Consider the following 18,048-nt stretch of genomic DNA (forward strand, 5'->3'; position numbering starts at 1 on the left):
GAGACGTTGCCAAAGCGTTTTATACTCCTTGTAGTCACGTTGCGGAAACGTGGTGACAACGTTCCAGAAACACTGTTGGTACGTTACAGAAAACATTTCATAACGTTGGTGGGACGTTGTAAGAACAGTTTTGGGACGTCACGGCCACGTTACAGAAACGTTGTGATGACATTCAAATGCATGGTCGGATGACGTTGTCACGCCGTTGTCTGGAGTCTACAAAATTACGTTGTCACAACGATAAATCGGGACGTTGCGGTAACCATTTGACAACGTTTAAACGACGTTGTAACAACGGCAAATTGTTAGCTGGGAAGGTATCCCCGCATTTCCTTGATGTGATAATCAGATGCCGTGCATCGTAATAAGATTCATAATTCATATGGGCTACTGCTTACTGAGGCTTGATCAGTCGTTTGATGAGTTCCGTGTGAGTTTGATGGAGGCATGACGACATTAGGCATATTGATGAGTAGTCCCACCCAAGCAAATGTAGAGCTCAGCGAGACCTCTCGCATCTTATAAACCAGACCGCTGCTTGGGTTCTCCAAACACTCGTCGCTACACCGGAACATTAGGATTTAGCGCTACTCGCTAGACGCAAGCAGACGAATATGCTATAGTATCATTGTCACGTCAGCCACCTACGCTCTCCAGCTGTTGGCTGTTTCCGGGATGGCTTGAATGCTTGGTTAGCGACCGCCATTACGTCGCATTCTTGCGAGACACGTGGCAGGGTGAAGGCGTATCTGGCGAACTTGGACGTTCGAGAAGATTCGAATCCGTGAGCCTAGTTTCAGGAGTTGGTTTGGTTTGTTTCTTTTTCTTTGTTTTTGGGCTCTGGCTCTGAGCCGAGGATCGGGGTGAGTCGTTCCTGGAGTCTTTTTGCACGGCAAAAGACTTGGTTAGGTTTCTCTTGATCTCTGTCACCGATGGGATAGATCAGGAGGATGGGGCCAAGTAGGGCCAGTAAGAGAGTGCGAGAGGACGACACGGTTGTTAATTTCTGGAGTGAGGATGATGATTCTGGCAGCTATCTTTCCGTTAAGCTGCAGTCCGGGCAGCCTCTGAAGGAAAGAGGGTGGCCATGGATTCAGATGTGTGTCCGTGGGATTCTAGGATCCAAAGACAAAGTGGACAAAGCAAACTTTTTGAATGATGGTAGATTACTACTTAAAACCAAAGACAGTGCCCAAACCGAGAAACTATTGAAAGTGTGTAAGTTCGGAGATGAGGCGTGTGTGATCGAGAAGGATGAAAAGCTAAACCAGAGCCGGGGGACAATCAGTGCCCCTGATCTCATGGGCCTTCCTGAGGATGAAATCGTTGGTTGGTTGTCCAGCTTCGGGGTGGTTGCCGCCCGTCGATTCACTCGGAGAGTGGGCAATCACACGGAGAAAACCCCCATCATTCTACTGACATTTGACAGGCCCACATGTCCTTCCAGACTCGAATTTGACTATGTGGTATACCAGGTTCGCCAACACATTCCCAACCCACTTATATGCCTGCAATGTGGGAAGTACGGCCATATGCAGGCAAGGTGTCAGGTTGAGGCAGTGTGCCTTAAGTGTGGTGAGCAGAAGCACGAGGGCACATGTTCCCAAACATGCATCCACTGTGGCGATGGCACACATGACTGTCTTTCCCGGCAATGCCCCAAGTGGAAAAAAGAGAAAGCTATTTGTGAAATCAAAGTCACCAGGGATGTCTCCTACGCCCATGCGCGTCGATTGTATGACAAGGAAAATCAAACCCCAAACATTAGGCCCTTCACCACAGTGGTGCGGGGCAACAGTGTCAGTGATACTCCGTCGGATCCATCCCTCAAAGCACAAGTGAGCACTATCGAACAGAAACTGGACAAAATGATCACCCTCTTTGACAGGTTCTTACAGCTCCAGACAGGACCAGGGAGGAGTGATGTCAGTGCACGAGAGGAAAACCAAAGAGGGCAGGGAACCCCGGTCTCTGGACAACCCCCTACTCCAGCAGCTACAGCCCCCCGGCCTTCGGTGCAACCCAATATTGACCAAGACAGTGAACAACAAAGGCCCTCCGAGATGATGGACTCTCAGGCTCTAACCATCTCCACCATGTCCCACTCGGATACAGCCCAGGATGTCCCTCAGAACAATCCTGACACAATGGACTCGCAGGCTGTAACAGGTGGTTCCCAGGAATCCCTGTTCTCAATGACGGGTTCCCCACCCTCTGCAGTGCCGGACCCGGAACCCCTGACTGAACCATTGACCGATGATTGGGACACAACCTCACAGCAGAGTGCCAGGCAGAGTTGGAACCCACAGGAACCCCAGTGTTCTGAGGCAAAGCTAACTCCTGAGTGCTCCAAGGATAGACACAGGGAATCTTCATCTCCTGGAGGGCTAGGAGGACTCTCCGACGAGAGTGTCTCCCCATCCCCTCCAATAGGACTCAGGCGACAGGGAGGCAGTGCAGGAAGGGGCCGGCGTATGCCGAGCCTCACCAGGAAGCCCCCCGCCCCTACCTAGTTCAGAGGGAGAGAGAAAGGAGAGAGAGGTAGAGAGGCAGGAATTTACAGAAGGCAACTTTTTTTTCTTCTTTTCTTCTCTTTCTCTTTCTTTTCCTTTTCTTTTTTGGTGACAGGGGCCTGCTGTGGCAGGGCCCGTGATCTTGGTGTAACTAGTGAGCATTTATGGTGTTAAACATACTACAATGGAATGCCCGTGGCCTGATTGGCAAATGGGCTGAGGCTAAACATATGTTTACATGTGATCCATATGAGGTGATATGTGTCCAGGAGACCCATTTCATCCAAAACGATAAATATTCTTTCCACATCCCCTACTGTACAGAATACAGTGACTTTGCTCCACAAGGTGACAGGCGGGGCGGTGTCACTATATATGTGTCTGACAGGCTGCCTCACCATAGGCTTCATATACAATCCACGTTACAAGCGGTAGCTTGCACGATTCGGGTGAACGATCGGAGCATAACCATGTGTTCCTTGTATTTGCCACCCAATGACCCATTCTCATTCCAGGATTTAGCACACCTGCTCTCTCAGCTCCCTACCCCATATCTTATTTGCACCGATGCGAATAGTAAGCACTACTTGTGGGGCTCAGATCGCTGTGACCCTCGAGGTATAATTTGGATGGATGTTGTGAATCACCATGATCTTCGCATTCTCAATGACGGCCAGCCGACTCGACTGGATGAAGCCACTGGTGCAGAGTCCCATATTGACCTGACCTTGGTTTCCAGTGAAATTGCTCACCTGTTTGACTGGACAACAGACAAGGACTTGCACGGCAGTGATCATTTCCCGATACATATTCGTCATTGCCAGTCTTACCCCTCCCCTAGTTTACCACCCATATTCACCGGGTGGAATGTGAGGAAGGCTGATTGGACGATGTTTCAGATGAGCTGCGATCTACAATTTGCTGACAGTTTGGGTCTCCAAAACTGTGCGAATATCACACAGACTATCATTGACACCGCGATGACGTACGTACCCATCCGGAAAGGGAATTCCAAATATCAGTGCCCCTGGTGGACAGACGCCTGCAGGGAGGCGATAAGGAACCGACGTAGGGCACATAACCGAATGCGTCGAGACGTTCATTCTGTATTTCTCCGATTGGAGTACCGTAAGGTGAAAGCGCAAACTAGACGGATCCTTCGGCAGGCACAAATGTCATCGTGGAGAGAACTGGTATCACTGTTTAACCATCGTACTCCGATGAGTAAACTATGGGATATCTTGAGGAAGTTCTCTCACAAAACCAGGCTAACTAGACGCTTACCAGTCCTTGTCCAACATGACAGAGTTATTGATGACCCCACAGAAGTGGTTAACACCTTCGGGCAGTTCTTTGAGGAACTTAGCTCGCCAGCTAACTACTCCAGGGACTTCCTGCTCAGAGAACGAGACATGGCAAGGTCAATGCCAAGTTTTTGCTCGGACAACCAGGAAGTTTACAATAGAGAGTTTTCACTCAGGGAGTTAACAGAGGCTATTCATCGATCAGGTTCAACCTCGGTAGGACCAGATCAAATACATTATGATTTCTTTCGCCATATGACTGACCCTCAGCTTCGGCATCTTCTGAAGCTGTATAATTATATTTGGACAAACGATGTTTTCCCCTCAGAATGGCGCCATTCTTACCTGATTCCCATTCCGAAGCCAGGAAGGGATGTCAACCAGGTTTCATCTTACCGACCTATACAACTTACGTCGTGCATGTGCAAGTTAATGGAACGCATGATTGGGAAGCGTCTAACGTGGTGTGTGGAAGAGCACGGGCTACTCACCAAATATCAATGTGCGTTTAGGCCTGATAAATCCACGGCTGACCATCTTGTCCGTCTGGACACACATGTACGTGACGGTTTTCTTCACCATGCCAGCACTTTGGCTGTGTTCCTCGATATAAAATCGGCATATAACTTGGTCTCCCCTACGGTATTACTCCATCGCATGTATGCTGCGGGTTTCCGAGGTCACATCATGCATTTTATTCAGAATTTCTTGAAAGATCGCACCTTTCAGGTCCGTTGCGGCACATTATCTGATACATTTATGCAGAATTATGGCATCGTGCAGGGGGGCGTGATTTCACCTATCTTATTCAACCTTGCCATCGATTCCATCGCCGACGTGCTACCCCCAGGAGTTTCGTACGCAATTTATGCTGACGATGTCACCATATGGGTGCAAGGGCGACGAATCCCGAAGCTATTTCGGAAATTGCAAGATGCCCTTAACAATATTGGTGAGTGGGCTTCAGGCACTGGGTTTACATTTTCTAGTACCAAGTCTAATGCGATCCTTTTCCGACGTGGATTACGAAGGGTCGACCTATCAGTGTTCCCTCCTTTGTGCATTAATAATGACCCCATTCCCATTGTTGATGAGGTGAAATACCTTGGAGTTATTCTCGACTCCCGAATGAACTTACATTCCCATGTAGAGTATATTAAAAGCCGGGTCCAAAAGAGGATGGCCGTGCTTAAATGCGTCGCTGCAAAGAGCTATGGGGCAGACCGAATCATATTGACCCGAATGTATAAAGCAATGATTCGACCAATCTTGGAATACGCTTCATACATTATCGATGGTCCACACACGCGACGAGTCGAATCTCTCGAGACTCTTCAGAATGCATGTTTGAGAGTTGCAACGGGGGCCTTACGCACCTCTCCTGTTCGAGCATTGCAGGTTGATGCCGATATTCCCCCGTTATCTCTCCGTCGCAAAGAGTTACTCCTTCGGTATTTTCTGAAGGTTTTGAGTGATGAACACCACCCTTGTCACAGTATAACAGACTTGACCGCCTCCGAGGAGCTCTACCGAGGATTATCAGACCAATATCTTCGCAGAATTTCTGGATTCACGGTGTGCTTACGCCTCCAGCGCATGATTGCCGACTTCGATTATGAACCACCGACAGGCCTTGTCAAACCCTCAGCGCCTTTGGCACCGTGGATTCTGCCGTGTGTCACGACGAGCCTGCTAACTAACCAGGATAAAGCGAGCCGCTCCACGATAGACGTGCAGGCCGAGTTTCAGACTCTTATCAGCGAGTACCCTGGATATCGGATACTGTATACAGATGGATCCAAGCGGCATGAGTCGGTGGCTTGTGCATTCACCATTAACAATGCTTTCTTTTCGTTTAAGTTACCGGAAGGTCTTTCTATTTATACAGGCGAGCTAGTAGCTATACTAGAAGCCCTGAAGTTTGTCTGCACCCATCGCATTCCACGTTCCTTGATATGCACCGATTCTCAATCGGCTGTGAAAGCGTTAGGCATGGCGCACGGCACCACGAGGCACCCGCTACTTACCTCTATATTAGAATTAAACCATCGCATTGCCGAGGATGGAATGAGGTGCATTCTCATATGGGTACCGGGACATAGCGGCATAGCTGGAAATGTGCGAGCTGACTATTGGGCCGGGAAAGCACATGACAAACCAGAGGTTACACCGGTCGCAGTTGGTTATCGTGAATATGTCCCAGAGGTCCGACGGCGCGTTCGAGACCAATTTGCTACCTTATGGCAAGAGTTTCGGCCCACTCACCTTAAGACGATTAAGCCTACCATAGGAAGGTGGACGTCTGGCGCTCGTGACAGTCGCCAAGAAGAAGTAGTGCTGTGTCGCCTGAGACTTGGCCATACACTCCTTACGCACTCGCATGTCATGGATCGTGCCCCACCACCGTTGTGTACACTTTGTCGATGCATTATCGATGTCAAACATCTCCTAATTGATTGCCCTCAATATCGCACGACACGCCAACGTTTGCGACGAACATGTGGAGATGCTGGTCTCCCGTTCACAATGGCGACTCTGCTCGGTGATACAGAACCAAATGTATTGGACGCAGTGTTTCTTTTCTTGCGCGATTGTGAGCTGCTTGACAAACTGTAAATGCGGCGGGTTCTATTGATATACCGGAATTGACAGTATTTCTAACAACTGTGTAATGTTTGATTGGCGGCTACTTATTTGCCGCCCCCACTGATGATGTTGCTTTTGCCTGTTTTTGTGTGGTGATTCTAGGCTTTGGAAACTTTCTTTCGGTGTGTTTTGATTACTGATTCGTCTCTGTGGAAGTATAATGTGAACGTTACGGGAGGTCCAAGTGAAACAAAAGTGCACTCTGAGCACATGTCCTCTGTGGTTCGTGTTTTCTCTTCTCTCCTTTATTTTAGTATTTGGTAGTATATATAGCTAGCTTGTAGAGTGGTCTGAATTTCTCTCGCTCGCTCTCTCTTTCTCTGATTACCTGGTAACACTCTGGCTAGAAGAGTATTGATCTTTCTTTCATCATTTTGTAGATTGCTGCCCAATTAAACTAACACTAACACTGCTACTCAGGTCTGTTCCTTCTGGCTTAATCCTTCCCCGGCAATTTCCTCCCCTGGCATTTGTCCTTCCCTAGGTTTTTTCCTTTTCCGGCTACCCACAACCCTGCTTAGTTACCGCTTAGTACCTACCAACCCCGACACTACATCGTGGAAGATCGGACAGTTGAATGCAAGAAACGAAGAAGTTGGACGCTAGGGCCTGACGGCTGCGCGCCCTAACCCACAAAGAAGAAGAAGAAGACCGCCATTACGTGGGATTTGGAGTCTGCAGTTTCATTAACAATGGGGCAAACGCTGTCGTTCGATCAATTCCGCGATTATTTCAGGTAGCATTGGTGTAGTCTAATAATTAGCTCATAAGTCGGTACCATCCAAGGGTTCTGTCGACATCACACCACCACTTGCATGATGATTATCATTCGTATCTCAAAATATGTCTCACCCTTTGAGTCTCACCATCCTCCGCTAGCAATCACAGCCATTCGCCGTGCATCCCAAGTCGAGAGATGCCCCCAGTGCAAAACGTAGCGCTGGCGTAACACACACCGCAAGGGCTATTTATTAAAACAAAGAGCGAGGGTATCAAAGGTGGCCCGCCTGGCCGGCCCGTGCCGCCGATCATTGGAAGCAACACAGGAAGATCACGTGTAAATTCGGCCCAGAGCGCGGCCCGCCCGTCCGTCCGTCCGCCCGCACTCGGCGGCCGGCCCTCCGGTGCGGGCCCGCAACAAAACGCGCGCGCAAGCTGATGAGAGATCGACCACAATTGACGCTCGGCAGCGTCCATGATTTGAACATTGTCTCGCGCCGTCCCATTCTATCCACGCCATCTTATGAGCCGAGCTGGCCGCGCACTGGCCCCCGGGTCACTCTCCGAGCCTCTGTGTGAGCCAGACGGCACCCCGCTGACATGATTGGAGGACTGCCGCCCGCCGCCGCCGCTGATTGGCGCACCGCCGGGTCACGCCGACGCCCATTGGTGGCCGGCCGGCGGTCGGCGGAGCTGATTGGTCGGCCGGCGGTGGTATGACCGGGCCGCGGCAGCGGCCCAAAACTGAGTAGATCTGGCCAAAAGGACGGCCGTCCGGCGGCCATCACAAAATATTTGTACTGATTGGACACTCAGCCTCACACCGGACAGCGCCGACGCACACATACACGGAAGTCGCGCGCACACACTCGCGTACCAACTGGCATACAGAGGCAAGAATCGGCCGCACCAGTCACGAAACGCACCGCTGTTACACACAGGCAGCATGGCGTATAAAGGACGCCGCCAGACACAAAGACAAAAACGCCGCCGTCGATTATTTGTACATACCAGCCGAGAGTGGCCGGACATCCGACAGCAGCGCCGCCCGACGGCGGCGGCCGGAACTTCAGCCGTCGCGCCTACCGCCCGCGGCGCTGCCTACTCGTAGAACCATCGAAACTTGGGCGCCGCCTTGTGTCATCTCTTGTCGGCGCTGGCGCCGCGTGGCGCGCGTCCGGCCGGCGGTGGCATGTGCACCACGTGGTGGAGCGGCGGCCCGGCCGGCCCGGCGCCTGGCGGGGACACCAGCTGGTACTGCGGGTAGCCGCCGCCGCCGGTGGCAGCCGATACGCGCAGCGACTGTCGGAACACAAACACACACGGTCAGAGTGAACGGAGCGAGGGACAATCGACCGTGAATGCTCCAAACAGCACCCTGATGACGCTAGGATCGCAAGCGAGTTTCGGCGGTGGAAAAGTGTTCGTAGAAAGAGAAGCGTACCGAAGTACCGAACCTTCAAAGTTCCTTACAACGAACCCGCAGCTTCCAGCAAGTCCTACCAGTGAAACTACATTTGCAACTGCGAACCTTATCCTCCTCGCACCTCATTCACTGTCGACACCGCGCAGTCACCCTAACGTCCCAGCACCCTAACCCTGACCTCCATCGCCCGTCCCCTTACCTCCATGAGCCGGTGGTCGCGGTCGGCCGCCGCCGCCGCCGCCGCCGCCGTCTGGTGAGCCAGCGGCGGCCGGCCGGCCAGAGCTGTGTTCACCTGCAGCGGTCCGGAGAGGCCCGACAGGCCCTGGAGCGAGGCAGAGCTGGCCGAGGCCGAGCAGGCGCCAGGCAGAGGGTAGGGCGCCGACACACTGCCAGGGGGAGAAAACGGGTTAGGTGGATCTGATGGGCACAGTGGAGTCGGGAATGGTGGAGCTACGATCGTGAGAATTTGGGGATCATTAACGACAGCCAGACAAAGATTTGTGCTGCGACGCTGTAGCTTGCACGTCATTAAAAGTAGCGGAGTGTCACACAAATGTCATGCATGGAAGAATTTAGAATGGTCTTGCTGGCAGTGCCATTTTTGTCCACGATCAAAAGAGACAAGTTTCCAAAGGAAATCAGATAAACTTCACTGCAGTTGCCGAAAAGGAAAGACCCCTAAAATATTACCTTAGTTTGCAAAAAAAAAAAAACACAATCAACAACCACCCCTCAGCATTCATCCCCCACCCTCCCTGCCTCCCGCCCGGAGAGACTTCTCCCTCACGGCGGCGTCTCCCCTCACTCACGCGGAGCGGACGGTGGGCGAGCGGCGGCTGGAGCCGAGCGGACTGGCCGGCGGCGGCTGACGACCCACGGGCGGCCGGCCGCCGCCGCCCAGCGGCGAGTGCAGCTGGAGCGGGGACGGCGGCGCCGGCCGGCCGCCGCCGTCACCGACACCGTTCTCCAGCGGCGGCCGCGGCGAGCCAGAGTGGTGGCCCAGCGGACCGACTGCCGGCGGGGTAGGCGCAGTTAGATAAGGTAAGGTCGAGCTAACACATCGAAAAGAGAAATCGGAGCAGAAGAACACATCTATACGAGTAGACGGTAGCGTACGCTTCATCTCACTAACGATTATAATAATAAGCAAGCATTTCTTATTTTAGAACCAGAATCAAATCACTGAAACCGTTGCAAAACAGACCAGCACTAAAGGCCGGCGACATGATCGTCTCGTGAGCCAACTATAACCGCTCTGCTGAGTCCCCAGCCCTGTCGCGTCACACCATCTCACCTGAACCGTAGTGAGCCCGCGCGACGGCGGCGGCAGCCACGGAGGAGGGAGGTCGGGCGGCCGTCGGTAGCGGCGGCGCCGACTCCAGCGGCTGGGAGAGACGCGCGTTGACCGCCAGTAGGTGGTCGCGACGCTGCGACAGCTCGCTCATGTGCTCCTCCAGCTGAGGGAGGGACGGGCACGGACGCGGGCGGTCAGTAACGGGCAGAGCAGATGCAGTCGTGGATGGCTGTGCTGGAAGTGGCCGACGAAGTTATTATGTCCTAGTTCTTAGTACCAATTACCAATGACGTATCATACCGGATACTGAAAACAATGTTATTCAAGGACTAGACTCAGATGATATGAAAGCAAGAAGGCTATCATGTTCAAGCATATAAAACTCGGTTCATAATCATGCCTCCACACGACCCATTGGTTCATTCTCCTGTCTCCTGACTCCCTTGTTCATCTGCTTCTGTCTCCGCATTACCCTCCTGTTCATTCAAGTGTCTCCGCCTGTTCGTTCCCCTAATATTGAAGTGATCAACTTCTTCTCTTCGTTTCCCTGATACCGAAGTTTCGACCTCACCTGTTCGTTCTCCTGCCGCAGCTGGTACAGGCAGCTGAGCAGAGCGGCCACGTCAAAGTGCTGCGACTGCTCCATGAGGAAGTGGCTGCCCTGCTCCCACTGGCGCTCCAGCAGCTCACTCAGCGACTGAGGGAACGGCGGCGCACCCTGTCGGCGCCGGACACACGCGGCCGAGTGTCGGTGGGGAGGGCGACCGAGAGGTGATGAGGAGCACAGCAGCGCTACTTCACTTAATATCACACTGACAATTGTGCGCGACATGGAAATAAGGTATCTGAAGCTGTGACGTAAAGAACGTAGCAAGATTTTTCTTACAATAACATCAGCTGTAAGCCACGATTATTCATCCCACGCCAGCTGTGTCAGCGTTACCCACCGGTCTGCTGGGGAGCGGTGCCGCCCCGGCGCTGGCGGCCGCCGGCCGGCCGGGCAGCGGCGGTCCCACCAGCCGGCCGGGCGGCTCCAGGTAGCCGGCCTGCTCGGCCAGCTCGGCCGCCAGCGAGTCAGACAGCTTGGGCGCCATCAGCGAGGCCGGGTTCAGCTGGTTACCGAGCATGTGAGCGGCGGCCGGCAGACCGTTGGTACGAGCCGGCAGCCCGCCGCCGCCGCTGTTTCTGCAGGGGAAAAGAAAAGGGTTAAGCGAGCAGTGATACGGGACCGTATAAGGAAAAAACCTTGGCGCTCTTAGGTGCACAATCACTCACATGGTTGTTAATAGAACGCGACTACAAAGCAGCATGAGTCACACACGAAAGAACTCCACTATGGCCAGAATGTTGTCCTTGGTAGTCGGTGCGCTCTAAATCCCCAATTTACAAACAAGAATGTCTTTGGCAACCTAGCTGTCATCACAAGCTTGCCATGAACAAACGCTTTTACGTTTCCAACATCTCACAGCTTACGAACATCTCACACAACCCAGACACACGACAACCCACCACCGTGTCTCAGACTCACCTCCTTCCGTTGACGGACACCGGCGCGCTGAGCTCCCCGCTGGACCGGCCGCGCGCCGGCGGGGGCGGCGGCGGCAGCGGCGGCGGCGGCGCCGCGCCCGGGGACACCTCTGCGCGGCCCAACGCCGCCTCCCGCGCGCCCACCGAGTCCGGGGTGGCTGCCTCGCGCTCCGGCGGAGGCGCCGCTGAGCCCGGGGACAGCGGCGCCGGCGGTGGAGCGTGCTTGCGCGGCCGGCCCGGCGGTTTCCGTTTGCGAGGCTCCTTGTCGGCAGCGGCGGTGGAGAGCGCGCGCTTGGTCTTCGCCATCTGCTGGGGACTCATCTGTGGCGGGAAGGGGAGAAGGGTCAGCCGTGAGGAATTCAGGTTTGAATGCGGACGGAGGAAGGCACAGTTGGGAAAAAATGACAGGCTCAATGGGATTAGGAAGTGTTGGCTATTTCGTCCGCTGAAGGGTAGAAGCATGCAAAAATTTGGGAACGCAATGGCGTCTGTTATATGATCGTCAATGGCAAAGCTTCAGTAAGGCAAGCAAAACCCAAACATTATTCCATTAAATCAAATATGAATGATTGAACAGAAACGAAAAAAAAATCAGTGTATACCGGCACTGAAACTCCGCTAATGCGTCCTAGAACATCGTAACGCGTACTGACCTGATTGAGTGAGACCACCGGCAGGGACACTGTCACCGGCTGGGCCAGCTGCTGCTGCTGAGTGAGCTGCTGCTGCTGCGTCAGCTGCTGGTGCTGCTGCTGATAGTGCTGAGCCGGCGGCGCTGAGAGGCTGACGGGTGGCGCCGGGGCCGTCTGTATGACGCTGGGCGGCTGCGGCGGCGGCGGCAGCGCGGGTGCGGACAGCGGCGGGGGCGGCTGAGCCGTCGGAGGGGTAGGAGCCGGCGGCGGGACCGCCGGAGAGGGCATGGGCGCCGGGGCCGGGGCCGGGGCCGGGGCCGGGGCCGGGGCCGGGGACGGCACGGACTGGCTGACGGTCGGTACTGGCTCAGAGTCGCGCGGCTCCTGTTTGATCACCAGGGCCGCCTCCTGCGGACGAGACGGGGCCAGGAACGGTCAGAAGCTGGTAACCAAGCAGAGTGCAGAGTTGGTTGTAGACACACAGATCAAACGTTGGGAAACATCGACTACATAAGAAAATGAGCAGCATATTTGTTTGGACATTGTCGCCAGAAACAACTACAATCAAAATATCGATCAAACACACGCAAATCAGAGCCTCAGGAAGCCACAATGACTAGTCCCATATAGCCCTCCCTATGCCCGTCGTCAGTACGTTACCTTGAAGTCGAGGTCGGAGGCGGTGGACAGTGTCGACTCGCTCTCGGTGCCCGCTCCGCTGGCGGCGCCGGCCGGCTCTCCGCCGGCGGAGGACCGGGCCGGAGGCGCGCCGAACACCGATCCACTCGGCGTCACCACCGTCTCGGTGAAGTTGGCCGTGGTGAACTTGGTGTCGGCGGAGGACTCGGGAGGTGTCCGGTCGCTCGTCTCTGCCGGCACCGCGGCCGGAGGAGGGCGCTCCGTCCGCTCCCGGTCTGGCCTCTCAGACCGGTCTGGGCGGTCCTGCCGGTCCTGCCTCTCTGGCCTGTCTGGTCTGTCTTGCCGGTCTTGCCTTTCTGACCTGTCTTGCCGCTCATGCCGTTCCTGTCGCTCTACCCGGTCCTGTCGTTCCTGCCTCTCTGGTCGGTCCTGCCGCTCCTGCCTCTCTAATCGGTCCTGCCGCTCCTGCCTCTCTGGTCGGTCCTGCCGCTCCTGCCGTTCCTGTCGGTCCTGCCGCTCATGCCTCTCCTGCCGCTCCTGTCGTTCCGCCCGGTCTTGTCTTTCTATTCTATCTCCACGATCCGTTTTCTCGGTTCTTTCCGATCTGTCGGATCGCTCAGTCTTCTCGGATCTCTCCGTTCTGTCAGTTCGTTCCACCTTATCCGAACGTTCTGACCGATCGGTTCGCTCTGCCTTCTCAGAACGCTCCGTCCTCTCGCCCCGTTCCGCCTTCTCCGTCCGCTCTGTCCTCTCGATGCGCTCCTCCTTCTTCTCTGCCTTCTCCGAACGCTCTGACCGGTCGCCCCTCTCGTTGCGCTCTGTCCTCTCGCTCCTCTCTCGCCGCTCGTCGGCCGCCGGAGCGTCACTGGCCAGACTCGAGCAGGAGCTCTCGTTGAGCGCGGACGGCGGCGCGGGCAGCGCGGTGGCCGACGCCCGTGGCGAGCGGGACGCCTTGGGTCGCTTACGTCGTTCGGTGCGCGCCGGGTCGGCAGAGGGCGGCAGTGGCAGCGGAGCAGACTTGCCCGAAGATGGCTCTGAGGAGGTCACGTCGTGGCTCGACTTGAAGGCAGGGATCGGCTTCACGTTGTGACCGCGCTTCTGTGGACGCGGAGACGCAGTCGTTTCAGACTTGCAGAAAGAAAACGTGACGTGTAATTAAAATATAGGTTAACCACAACGACAAATGGAATAGAAACTAACAGCATTTCTGAAGCGATTCCCACACAACATCGCTCCCTAAGGCCTAAATACTCCACAGACTCACCAGCTTGGCGTAGTGGTGTTGGCAGTAGCCGCAGTACGTGACGTTGTTCATGCTCTGCACCTGTTCTTCACAGAGCAGGCCGTGCCCCTGAGCACACGTCACGTGGAAGTTCATCCTGCAGCCGGGTTTGTTACAGCTCATACAGGCTCCCATCTGCGCCTTGCTCGCCCGTCCGTTCAGCTCGCACAGATAGCACGACTGTGGGAGAGAGGGGACGGATCACACACTGGTCAGACACAACATACACATACAGACGATAAATGACAGGCAGATTGGATGGTGTATGTAAGGAACAATGTAGTGTAGTGTTTTAGTGCCCAGTTACGCTTGGAGCAGCAGATCAACCAATCTGCTAACATATGAAAAATGCTTGTATTTGGGATGTGACATCCAACAAATCGAAAGCAGCAGCAATTGACAGCTAATTAATCGAGGTGGTAAACTACAATCGCAAGCAAAAAGCACATAAGGTAATTAAAAAAACAAAGTTTCTGTCGCTAGAATAAGAAAGAGATGAACGCTGAAATCGTCAGCTCAGTCTCCCCCCAGACTCCACCACATTAACCACTCCCCACATTCGCCGCTCCCTCTCACCTTGCTGAATCTGTCGGGCGGCACGATGGAGACCAGGATGGGCTCCATGGTGGCCACGTCTCCGAACCGCACCTCGGGGATGTACAGCGCACACACCACGTGCGCCCAGCCGCTGGTGTCGGTCCGTTTCAGCGCGCCGCCCTTGCTCGGGCACAGCTCGCAGCGCTGACGGAGGGAGGTCAGGTCAGTCGTCGGGTCACGCGTCTGAGAAAGTGGGGTCTGTGGAATCACTCAAACTTGAGATAAAGTGTTATCAATGAGGTCATTCAGATGTCAGGAAAAATGAGGGCAGATTAGCTGGGACAAAAACCACTAAAAGAAGAAGGATTAGGTCAGTAGGATCCCTCAAATATCAAAGGAACCAGGTGGTCCAGCTGATTTATTTGCCTAAGAAAACAGCACACAATATTAATTTCATTCAAAGGTTGGATATCTGACCGAACAGAGGTTACTGAAATAATAATGCGCCGGAGTCGCACTCGTGTCGACAATGCGGCGAACTTCGACGGGTAGAAACGAAAAATTGCCAGGAGAAACCCTACCACGCGGAGGTTGCCCGGCCAGGGGACCGCCCCGCTCGGCCGCGCCGGCCGTCACTCACCACACGCGCCGCCCGCTCCTGGGACTCGCACTTGCGGCAGAACCACGGTCCAGGTGGCACCGACACGATTCCGTAACACGCTGCAACAAGGAACGCACGTCAGTGGACTGTGGAGACAGGCGAACACGCTGTATGTCCGTGAGGGTAGCGAGTAGGAAGAATCTGGATAACACGGCAGTGATGTGACATACAATGGCGGGTTGAAACATTGACAATAGAACTATGTGACAGGGATAGAAGAAGACGCCTAGGCAGCGTTGGAATTGAGGCCTCTTTCTGGTTTCGGCGTCTTATTCTCCGGGAGGGTTAACCCCGTCCAGAGTTTAGCCTTTCGATACCCGCCCAGCGCCGCGGTTGTTTTCGCCGCTCTCCCCAGTGGAGAGGCAAAGTTGATAGTCACACGATGCTTATTTTGGCCTCTGGCTATACGATTTCGAAATTGATCGATTCTTAAACGCCTTTTTTCATATATATGCATATATTTAACGATAATTCTGGACTAGGCTGGTTTGAATAGTTAGCAGCTGATTTGTATAACTAAGGAGCTTGCAACACGGAAAGGCAAAGAGCCTCGTATCCATCGGGGCTTGAGGAGCTACGGCCAAAACCAGAGTAACTACACATTGGCTTTTATTCTTCGGGCTCCGCGGTACCAGGAAATCCATTGCTGTGCCTAGGTATGCTTCAATGTATGACGATGTTCCCTGGCAGGAGCAAAATACCTGTGATGTGTAAAGAGATTGTGGAAGTAAAGTAAAACAGTTTCTTATTATAAGGTAAGAATCATAGCTGAAGTAAGTGGTCTACAAAATTGTCAGTTACTAAACACCTTAAATGACAATAGCTTATGACCAGGTCAGATAATATTAAAATACTAACAGGGTTACACTTTTTACAAAGTTCACTACACAAAAGTAATAGCATACTTCCTAACATTATACTTCAATAAGCAAGCAGTCTATTAATCTGGCTATTAGAACTATTACAAGTATAACTAACTAACTATAACTAATAACTATTATAACTAGTATAACTGTATATTATAATTTAAGCTGTCAGCAACAGCTTAGGGTGTAAATTTTCTGTTGTTGGCAGTCATGAGTGGAACAAAACAATTAATGCATTTTCCATCCAAAACCATGACACCATGCACTGCATTGAATATCAAACTAGGTACTTTATCTTTAACAGTGTGAAAACAAACATGGTAAATCCTCTATTTTTGTTTTAATGGTTTATTTAATCTATACTTCAGAGCTTTGTTTCTAGGTTTTAAACACATAGCCTAATGCACTATCCCTTCCTATCTCCAAAAATAACCTTTCCCCACATAGGTAGCCCAAGTTTGAAATTCATCACTCATGACACCTAAGCAATCTATAGATTCTGCTTTGTGAGTGTCATAGCAGACAATAGGTAAACAATTTGAATGAGTAATAGAAACAAGAAATAGATAAAATAGTACCAAGAAGAGGGCTTACAAAGTAGTCATATGGACTGTGTGTGATAGATGCATAAACATGTGTTTTTAATTGCTGAATTATTTTAGTAGGCATTTTCTAATCAAATTTCCTTAAGAAATCACCTACTTAATTTGTCATCATAGTTGTTGATTTCTAATTTAAATAACTAATAAAAAAACTTTAAAAAGCTAAGTAATGAAAATAGACACATAGCCCTCTGCCTCTAAGAATGATGAGGGAGCTTGAGCTAACTTTATTATAAGGGATACAAAAAGCTCTAGGAATATAGCTTGCACCTATGAAGTAAAATTCAGCATGCATTTCTAACAAAACATGCAAATCTTTTAGGATTTATATGCACATAAACAAAATATCTTTTAATAATGATAATAACAACACTTGTGGCACAAAAAAATGGATAAGGATTTCACTCATTTACCATGCATTTAGTCAAGAAGCAAAGCATAAAGCAAACATGACATGGAAAAATAAAGGTTTTTATTCCTGCAAGTAATCAGTTTGGCATACAATGTGAATGGTTATCTATCTATGGATTTTATGTGCCATAAATATGGGTTGCCATGCTTCAGAGCAGTGTCAGTCAAATGATAAAATATTTTACCATGCAAAAAATAGGTAGGTACTAAAATTTAAACCTATTCATAAGTAATACTTCAACTTTCCAAAAACACCATCAAAATTAGGTCTTATATATCTCAATCTAGTCATCATGAACACTGTTGATTATTTGATGATTTAAGCATTAGCATCAAAAGTCCTATAACCAGTGATCATGGAAGCTTGCCCATTCTGCAGGTGGGGGTACTAGGCAGTGTACCAACTTCACCAGCTCATGTCACTCTCCCAGCTGGTTAACAGGTCACCAGGTGACAGGATAGTAGCAACCCACCTAACTAAGAAACCAGTCTTTTGTCTGTCAAGCATGCTCGATAAGAGCAGTGCCATCATCCTTCAAGCATTGCGGACTTTCATCCATCGAAAGCACATCACATTTGCGCTTCCGCTACCAGCATTGCTTAACACCATGTTTAAAACACAATGTATGTAAATAGAGCCTGTGTTCAAACTGAAGAAAAACGATTAGTTGGTCAACTGCATCGATTAACTTATGAGAAACACAAAGAAATATCAAACATGCAATGAAAGTAGTGGTGCGCTACTTTCGTCTCCTACCTTGATGCACCGCCACATTGCAGCCATCACCGTCGCAATAAACCAGAGGGTTTTCGTCCCAACCGCTCTCGTCGGAGCAGACACAGCAGCCCCCAACCATTTCTTTCATGTCACCTTCCCCTTCACCCATTAGGACGCCATATACAGCACGAATCCCCTCGCCATCATTGTTTACAACCTCGAACTCCTCGATGGCTACTGCGCACGCGCAGTTGATGACAGCTTACAAGC

At 52.0% G+C, this 18,048-nt stretch overlaps 2 protein-coding genes and 1 long non-coding RNA gene across 4 annotated transcripts; 2 read left to right on the forward strand and 1 right to left on the reverse strand.

The window, feature by feature from the left end:
- Positions 1–767: 767 nt before the first annotated feature.
- Positions 768–7,099, forward strand: LOC122386695. 2 transcript variants are annotated; one of them, XR_006257429.1, is made up of 2 exons: positions 768–784; positions 6,844–7,099. It is a non-coding gene; the product is annotated as an uncharacterized LOC122386695 (long non-coding RNA). The 2 variants fall into 2 exon arrangements; XR_006257428.1 differs by having other exon boundaries at positions 776–863.
- LOC122386694 lies at positions 882–7,099 on the forward strand. Its single transcript, XM_043376138.1, has 2 exons — positions 882–3,498; positions 6,884–7,099. The coding sequence occupies exon 1, from the start codon at positions 951–953 to the stop codon at positions 2,511–2,513; it is 1,563 nt and encodes a 520-aa protein (XP_043232073.1). The 5' UTR covers positions 882–950; the 3' UTR covers positions 2,514–3,498; positions 6,884–7,099.
- Positions 7,100–8,323: 1,224 nt separating this feature from the next.
- Positions 8,324–18,007, reverse strand: LOC122386687 (zinc finger protein zfp-1-like). The gene is made up of 13 exons (XM_043376126.1): positions 17,818–18,007; positions 15,161–15,240; positions 14,560–14,724; positions 13,966–14,163; positions 12,723–13,799; positions 12,336–12,470; positions 11,432–11,751; positions 10,851–11,088; positions 10,475–10,621; positions 9,904–10,066; positions 9,491–9,620; positions 8,902–8,995; positions 8,324–8,485 (listed from the first exon to the last, which is right to left on the reverse strand). The coding sequence occupies exons 1-13, from the start codon at positions 17,945–17,947 to the stop codon at positions 8,324–8,326; spliced, it is 3,039 nt and encodes a 1,012-aa protein (XP_043232061.1). The 5' UTR covers positions 17,948–18,007.
- Between the last annotated feature and the right edge of the window lie 41 nt (positions 18,008–18,048).

Source organism: Amphibalanus amphitrite, unplaced genomic scaffold (genome assembly GCF_019059575.1).
Source record: "Amphibalanus amphitrite isolate SeventyFive unplaced genomic scaffold, NRLGWU_Aamphi_draft 000259F_arrow, whole genome shotgun sequence".
Classification (NCBI taxonomy): Eukaryota; Metazoa; Arthropoda; class Thecostraca; order Balanomorpha; family Balanidae; genus Amphibalanus; species Amphibalanus amphitrite.